The sequence below is a fragment of the Periplaneta americana genome, chromosome 7 (assembly GCF_040183065.1).
Source record: "Periplaneta americana isolate PAMFEO1 chromosome 7, P.americana_PAMFEO1_priV1, whole genome shotgun sequence".
NCBI classification, from domain to species: Eukaryota; Metazoa; Arthropoda; class Insecta; order Blattodea; family Blattidae; genus Periplaneta; species Periplaneta americana.
Window position 1 is genome coordinate 47894387 of NC_091123.1, and position 8430 is coordinate 47902816.

General features: G+C 42.3%; 1 protein-coding gene across 1 annotated transcript; it reads right to left on the bottom strand.

Annotated features, from left to right (window-relative positions):
* Positions 1-1289: 1289 nt before the first annotated feature.
* On the bottom strand, positions 1290-2998 carry LOC138703090 (uncharacterized). Its single transcript, XM_069830675.1, has 2 exons — positions 2469-2998; positions 1290-2426 (listed from the first exon to the last, which is right to left on the bottom strand). The coding sequence occupies exons 1-2, from the start codon at positions 2571-2573 to the stop codon at positions 1290-1292; spliced, it is 1242 nt and encodes a 413-aa protein (XP_069686776.1). The 5' UTR covers positions 2574-2998.
* Between the last annotated feature and the right edge of the window lie 5432 nt (positions 2999-8430).

Genomic DNA, 8430 nt, shown 5'->3' on the forward strand with positions numbered 1-8430 from the left:
GAACTGCCATAGTCCTTGGCCTGTAGAGAATGCCGTTTTCTCCTTATCCTCCGGATGTAGCGCCACCTGCCAGTATCCTGACTTGAGATCCAACGTCGAGAACCACTCTGCTCCGGCCAGGGTGTCCAAGGTGTCGTCAATTCGTGGAAGGGGAAAGCAGTCTTTCCTGGTGACGTCATTCAGTCTTCTGTAGTCCACGCAGAAACGCAGGTCCCCATTCTTCTTCTTCACCAGCACCACAGGTGATGACCAAGGGCTGTCGGATTCCTCGATGACCCCTCTTGCTTTCATGCCCTCCAGTTGGCTGTCAATCTCCCTCTGTTTAGCTAGAGGGACGCGTCGAGGAGGTTGTCTGATTGGGCGAGCATTTCCGGTGTCGATGCGGTGATGAACTTTCTCCGTTCTCCCGTAGTCATTTTCAGACAGACTGAACACGTCCTGAAATTCTGTCAGTAGATCGTGGACTTGTCTTCTTTCTCTTTTGCTTAAATTCGCCGGCAATTCTCGAGCCAGCTCTTTCAGTGATGGGTCTAGATCTGGATGTGGTCGGTGACACTCCTCGTTTTCTGCCAGCGACGTCACAGACACCACCGGCTCGACGCTACCTAGTACAGTTCCACTAGGCACCTCCTTGTCCCGATTGGTGACATTCAGGACCCTCACCGGTACCACCTTCTGATTCGGGAGTAGGGATCTGGCCACATAAACCCCATCTATCGGAGTTGTTTGCGAATCGAGGAGCAGGTTTCTCTTAGGTTGTCCGTCCAGTCTTGCCGTCACCACCATCTCGCAGCCTGCTGGGATTGTCACTTGATTCTCCAAGGTGAGTCTGCCGGCCATGGGTTGGTCTTCGACGTCCCTCAGGAACACTTCATCCTGACCAAAACGGAGGATACGGCGCCGGACGTCCACCGTTGCATCGAAGATCCGCATGGCGTCGAGTCCCAGGATGACGTCTTCAGTGATGTTGGCGACGAACACCCACATCTCCAGTCTCCTCTTTCCCAAGGTCAAGTCCAGGAAAACCTCTTTTTGGATGGGCAGGTTCTCGCCTGAGGCAGTACGTAGCTCATACCGGCGCAGCGGCGTCCTCCCAGGTAGTCCACGCACGACTTCCGGTCTGGCGATAGTGAGCGACGCCCCGGTGTCTACCAGTACTCTGCATGGGCGGCCTCTTATCCATCCGTCAGCAATCAGCCCATCGTCACATCTTCTGTTAACCGTCTTCAAGATCAGCCGAGGGGATGGTGATGACGGCGCCGACGTGCCCCTCATCGCATCGGCCCCTTTTAGTTTTCCTGTTTGTGACCAGATCGGTCACAGTCCCTCCTCAGGTGTCCAGGCTCGCCGCAGGACCAGCAGGTGGGCACTCCTCGTCTTCGTCGCTCGGGTGATTTCGGTTGACGTTCCTCGACGTCGGCCGCCGCGACGCTCCTAATCCGGTGCGATGCCGAGACGTTCGCCGTCAACTTGGCTGCCTCCATCCTGAGGGCCGCCGCCAGAGCTGCATTGATGGTGCGATGCTCTGCCAGGAGTAGCTGTTGCTTTATTTCCGGGTCTCGAACTCCGCTGCCGAAGGTGTAGGCCGCCTCTCCAGCGATGAAGTCATTAGGTAGGCCCCTGAGCGCCTTATGGGCCAGTTGTTCCACCGCCATCGCGAATTCTTGCAGGGACTCGCCTGACTGTTGGACCCTCGTTTTTAGTTGGGTCCTAAATGCTGCAGCAAGTTGATGGTCACCATAACGTCCCTCCAAGGCCGCCATTATCTCAGCGGCTGTCCCGTCTTCTGGAACGCTGTGAAGAATCTCCGACGCCTGTCCCTGAAGCGCGGCCAGCAGCTGAGTAGTTTTCTCTGCTGGCGTCCACCCATTGTGCTCTGCGATGGCCTCGAACTGGCGACGGAATATCGCCCAAGACGTCGTACCGTCGAACTTTGGCGTCTTGACGTTGTGATGTCTGGCTGAGGGCGATGGTTCCACATGGCCACTACATGAGGTCCTCAATTCTGCCGTCGATCTTTCCACGGCCCGTTGAACTTCCTCGGCAATTATCTGTTTATGTTCTCTAGCCTGGCGATCCACCAACGCGAGGATGTGCTTGTTTTCTACAGCATGTTGGTCCATCAGCACACACGTTTCCTCTTGACGACGCTCGAGATCGCGGATTTTTCCGTCGAAATGGTCTACATCCTGTCTCAACTCGGCTACTGTCTCGTTTATAGTTGTAAAATTCTGGTTTAATTTATCCAGATCGGCCTTAAGTTCGTCTTTCACAATGGCGACAATTCCATCTACGTGGGCCGAAACACTTTCGATTTGTGTAGTGACGTCATCTTTCACTCCGCTTATGTCACTTTTCATCTCTGTTTTCACTTCGCTTATGTCACTTTTCATCTCCGTTTTAACATCACTTATGTCGTTCTTAACCTCACTGATGTGCCTGTTCATGTCGTTCATGTTATCTTTTACTTCACTGATATCGTTCTTCATTTCTGCTTTTACTGCACTTATGTCGTTTTTCATTTCAGCTTTCATTTCCGCGATGGCTTGCAGGATTTGCTGTAGGTTCTCCATTGTCGATAATGTCCCGATTCTGACACCAGTGTGAATTTTATTTAGTAACAACAATGTAATTTATTCGCCACAACAATAATTCCTTTCTACAATTCGCCTTAAACGCTCTCGTCAACAATTGGATTTTCACTCAACACAGTATTCGTTATAGCACTCCACCGACGACAATGACAATTGACTTGGACTATTATGCACAACAATGAACTGTTAATCTTAACTAATATTTACAAAGCACTATTTACAAATCACAACTACCAGTTCTCAGTTCACAGTTCTTCTATCTCAGTCACTCGAGTTCACAATATCTCGAACCACAGACCTTCAGAGACAGTTCACTGTACTCGAACTCGGGTCCCTCCAACTGCGGTCCACTGCACTCGAACTCAGGTCCCTCCAACTGCGGTCCACTGCACTCGAACTCAGGCCTTCGGATGCTGACGCAGATGCGGACGCACACTCGAGTCGAACTCCGGCACACAAGTCTGGCCTGCTTGGCCCACTCACTGACTGAATAACTGAAAACTCTGACTCTGTCTAGTTCGCTGGCGCCTGCTCTTTTATAGCAAAATCATAGTTGCGAGAACCTTCTACAGGTGTGTAGAGAATTATCTCAATATCTCTACATCGACAGACGTCTGGAATAATCGGGAAGGTCGTTCCACATCCACTGCGTAGCAGCTGCGCGCGCAGACTCGTCGCGTGACGTAATACACCCTCTCTCCCTTCTCTCCACCGCGCGACGTCACCCAATGTTCCGTGGAGCCCGTGCGATCTGCTTTCTTGCGGGACGCTGGTCGTGAGTTCGATTCTCACGTCGCTGTCACAATATGTTGAAAGTTATTTGTAACAAAGAGAGAATAGATTATACAAAAATTATTCGGATCATAGATTGTTTTGAGGCACAAAATCATCCACGGAATAAAACCTCGAAGATTGGCATTTTAAACAGAAGCCCGGAGAAGCAGAAAAATCAGCACGTAGGCACTCCTGTAGCTCTTTCCAGTATCATAATTATGTTCTACAATTTTTGCTGAAGAGAATAGCATAAATACTGATAATTACTACGTTTTAATCGGTTACAATAAACGAAGTGGAAGAAGAGAGTAGAAGAGCTTGTATGACAACAGGAAACTGCTTCAACTCCTGCATGCCTTCGCAGTTAATTAGAGAAAACTGTGATGTACCTTCGGTGCAGGGAGCTGTAGCGTCAATTAAGATTAAAAAAAATGGACTAAAATTCTGAACGCTAATGGCACTTCCTGTTTAGAGTCAGTCACTTGTTTCAAACTTTGTAAAGTAGCTGCTTGTAGTGCTTTATATGCGTAAATAGGGCGAAGAGGAGAACTGTAGTCTGTCTTTATATGACGTAGCAGCCAAGTTACAACACATGAATTATGCAAAAGTGGACTGAAACGTAGTTCAGCAAACTAACGTTAATTTTCCTGAAGAACTAAAACGATCCAAATAACAGATTCTAGTCTCTGTTACCTTGCACTCCTTTTCAGCCAGTACAGTGAGATTTATTTATCTCAATTTCAGACAATTCGTGAACATTTTCATAGATTTACAAGCTGTGATTGGTCATCGGACTGTCTCCTGTCTTTCTGAGTTGGCTCGGTTGCTTGGATTGGTTGATTGCGTTGATTCGATTGGTTGCGTTGATTGGGTTGGTTAGGTTGGTAAATATATATGTACTTTTCGAACTGTATACTTATTCTTTTACTATTTTTTTTATAAAAACTATAATCATCGGAAAAAATAAATAATATAAACTATGATATAATAGTATACAGGGTGTTTCAAAAATACGCGGCATAATTTCAGGTATTTATTTCCCACATGTAGACAATCAAAATAGTTCATTACAACATGTGTCCGGAAACGCTTCATTTCCGAATTATGGTCTTCACAACATTGAAATTCACCGGAACGTTTTTCTTTCCGCAGGTAGTTGTCATTACAGAAGATGTTCAAAATGTCCACCTCCTGCTTGAATACAGACCTCACATCGATGTCTCATTGACCTGCGAACTCGTGCAGGGTAATCTGCTGGTGACAGGGCCTGTACACGTTGCAAATGATAAGGATACAATTGATACTCTTTCAACAGTCTCCAGACAATCGTATGAGGAACATTGACTTGCAACGCTACCCTTCGTGTTCTGATAGAAGGAGTCATATTCACAGCCTCCAGAATCTCCTCCTGTACTTCTGGAGTTGTAGATCTTGGTCATCCCCTTCCCAAACCAGGAGAGTTAAACTTTCCATACTCGCACAGACGGTAATGGAGACGTACAAATGTCTTCCGATCTGGACATTGTCGCTGTGGGTACCTCTCCCGGTACAAACGACGAGCCAGCGCAGCATTGCCGTCCGCCTTACCGTACATGAAGTGTATCTCTGTCAGCTCTTGATTTGAATACATGTCGCACAGTCTTACGCCTACACAAAACTGAATGTAACCTTCGCCTCGGAATGAATTGTCAGAGTGCCCTCTTAATGTCTCCTTTGACGGCAACGACCTGCGGAAAGAAAAACGTTCCGGCGAATTTCATGTTATGAAGACCATAACTCGGAAATAAAGCATTTCCGGACACATGTTGTAATGAACTATTTTGATTGTCTGCATGTGGGAAATACATACCTGAAATTATTCCCCGTAATTTTGAAACACCCTATATATACATATATATATATATATATATATATATATATATATTTGATGTCAACATTTACATCCATGTAATGTGGACCTCACACTTTTTGTATCCGGTGCCACAATTACATTCATCACAGTTATACCTGTTGTAGACGCTCTTATAAGGTACACGTACCAAATAACGCCACCTAAACACTTCAGTCACTTTTGCTCTGTAAATAAGTTATGTACAAACACGAAAATTATGAAGTAGAAACTGTAATCTTATCTTTAAAAAATAGCACAATGAAAATGGATATATTGTATACCGAACAAGAATTAGAACTCAAATAGGAAAACTTTGTAAACTGGCGTTATTAGGAACAGGTTGTCCAATTAACGCTACCTATTTTATAGTAACCTATACACTTATAATTGTTAATGAATTATTTTCCTAAGCAACATAAATTGAACTAAGCGACTAAATTTGAGTTTATGTTAATAAAAGATACCAAATCACTCAATACTAATGAAAGATTCTTGATCTGAAACTGAAAGACCAGATGAATTAGGAAAATATGTTTTCCAGTGACTCCTTACTTAAAAAAAAGAGACAATGTGATACAGTAGAAAGTTATTAAACACAAAAGCATTTAACTTAGTTTAGTATGAATGTTTTCCAATAAGTAAAACAAAAAACAAAAAATTAAGTTATGTAAAAAAAAAAATAAATAATAAGAGTTCGATAAGCAATTGAACCAATATCATCACCCTTGTTAATGAATTGATCTGGCGTAAAGATTTCACGCAGGTAGTAAATGGTCCGACGCGTGACAATGCCCTCTTAGATGTTTACCTACTAAGACCTGTCTCTCTCTTTGTCAACTCTGAAAGTCTTCATAAAATAAGTGATCACAATAGCGTCTTATTAGAAATCTTATGGGAAAACACAGTAAATCCGAGGTCAAGTCCAGTGTCTGTCTGGAATTTTAACAAAACCGATGTCCATGAATTACAAACGTTTCTACGACAAAAGCATGATGACTTTCTAAGGACTGAAGGAAATATGGAAAATGTGTGGCATAAATTTAAGTGTATAATTTTCGAGGCATTAGTAAAATGTGTACCTTCTAAAATAATTAAGAAAAATCCGGACCCAGAATATTACACTAATTATATTCGCTACTTAAAGAAAAAGACAAGGCGCGCATTTAGCAAACGTAAACGGAGCCATGAGCATTGGGAAAAATATGTTGAATTAATTAAGAAACTTGAGTGTGAAAAAAGGTTAGCTCAGGAAAATTTTCTAAAAACTATTTTAAAAGAAGATGAAAGTAACAATTGGAGACAGTTTTATAATTATGTACGCAGGAGAAAAGGGAAAAATGAAGGAGTAGTGCTTTTACGAAATCAGAACGGAGAAAGTATAACTGATGACAAAGAAAAGGCCGACTTATTAAATTCCTATTTCATTTCGGTTTTCAATAATAATAATAATAATAATAATAATAATAATAATAATAATAATAATAATAATAATAATCCCGCTGATAGGAGTGGTTGTGTCACAGACCGTGAATGTGAACCAAATTCGACTTTCAAAATAACTTCCAAAGGGGTTAGAGAGAGAATAACGAAATTAAAAAATCGGAAGTCTCGAGGACCAGAAGTATTGCTACAGAGATTCTTAAATTAGGTTCCGAGGCCATAATTCCATACTTAATGCGTATATTTCATGTTTCCATAAACAATGCAGCTATTCCATGTGACTGGAAATCAGCTATAGTGGTACCCATACATAAAGGTGGAAATAAATTAGATGTCGGAAACTACAGACCGATTAGCCTTACATCTGTCGTATGTAAAGTCATGGAGCATTTGATATCGGATTATATTCGTCATGTTCTAAATGCGAAAGACTGGTTTTACAACCGCCAATATGGTTTTAGGGAAGGCTTCTCATGTGATAGTCAAATTACGTCGCTGGTTCAGGATCTAGCTGAAGAGGTAGATAGAGGCGGAAGAATCGATGCAGTTGTGATTGACTTTTCGAAAGCATTTGATTTGGTGCCACATGACATATTAATAGATAAGTTAAGTAGGCTAGGAATAGATAAAAGAGTGGTGCTATGGATCCAAGAATTCTTAAAAGGTAGAACCCAGAGAGTTAGAGTAGGTCATGAAATATCGCAAATTGGAAATATAAGTTCAGGGGTGCCACAGGGCAGCGTTCTGGGTCCATTACTCTTTATAATATACGTAAATGACCTATGCCAGGATATTACATCAAATGTGAGGCTATTTGCAGACGACTGCATTATCTATAGAAAGATTAGAAATAATTCAGATGTAGATGCTATTCAAACAGACTTGAATAACATTTACAACTGGGCGTTAAAGCATAGGATGAAAATAAATGGTTCTAAAAGTAAATCTATAACATTTTGTAAAACCCGAGAGGAAACTAGTCTTAATTACGAATTCAGTGGTGTTGTAATTCCGCAAGAACAATGTTGTAAATACCTAGGAGTGTATTTAAACTCCAAACTTTCTTGGGGAGAGCATGTTGATAATGTTACGGGCAAAGCATGGAGGGCACTTCACTTTATTATGAGAATCTTGAGAAAGGCTAGCCCCAAATCGAGGGAAATAGCATATCTAACATTAGTGCGACCGTTAATGGAATACGGAACTACATGTTGGGATCCCTATAGAACATGCCAGATAAATTCCTTAGAAAGAATCCAGTATAGGGCAGCTAAATTTGTTAAAGGTAAAAGAGAAGATGGGAACGATACGATAAAAGAACTTAAATGGGAAACTTTGGAAAACAGACGTAGGAAAACTAGAATAACATCATTGTATAGAGCACATCTAGGTCAGAAAGCATGGGTAGACATAACGGCTCGGTTAGAAAAGCCAACGTACTATGGTAGGAACGATCATGATTTTAAAATCAAATGTAGGAAACAGAAAACGGATGTAGGTAAATTCTCATTTTTAAATAGAACTATAAATGATTGGAATGACCTACCTGCAGCGGTCTTTGAGGGCTGTCCTTCCTTAAGGAGATTCAAGAATAATTTAAAGAGTTGTGTATAAAGTGAAAATTAAAATTAAGGTGACATTCAACATTTAATTTTTTAAGGTGACATGTATTTATCTAGCCTGACGAGTTTACTTCCTTGGTTTGAATTGTAAATTATTTAAAACTAGCGT

Coding starts and splice junctions, on each gene's coding strand:
- LOC138703090 (XM_069830675.1), bottom strand. CDS start 2,573: ATGGAGAACCTACAGCAAATCCTGCAAGCCATCGCGGAAATGAAAGCT. Junction 2,427..2,468: donor TGAAGAACGATATCAGTGAA/GTAAAAGATAAC, acceptor CACATCAGTGAG/GTTAAGAACGACATAAGTGA.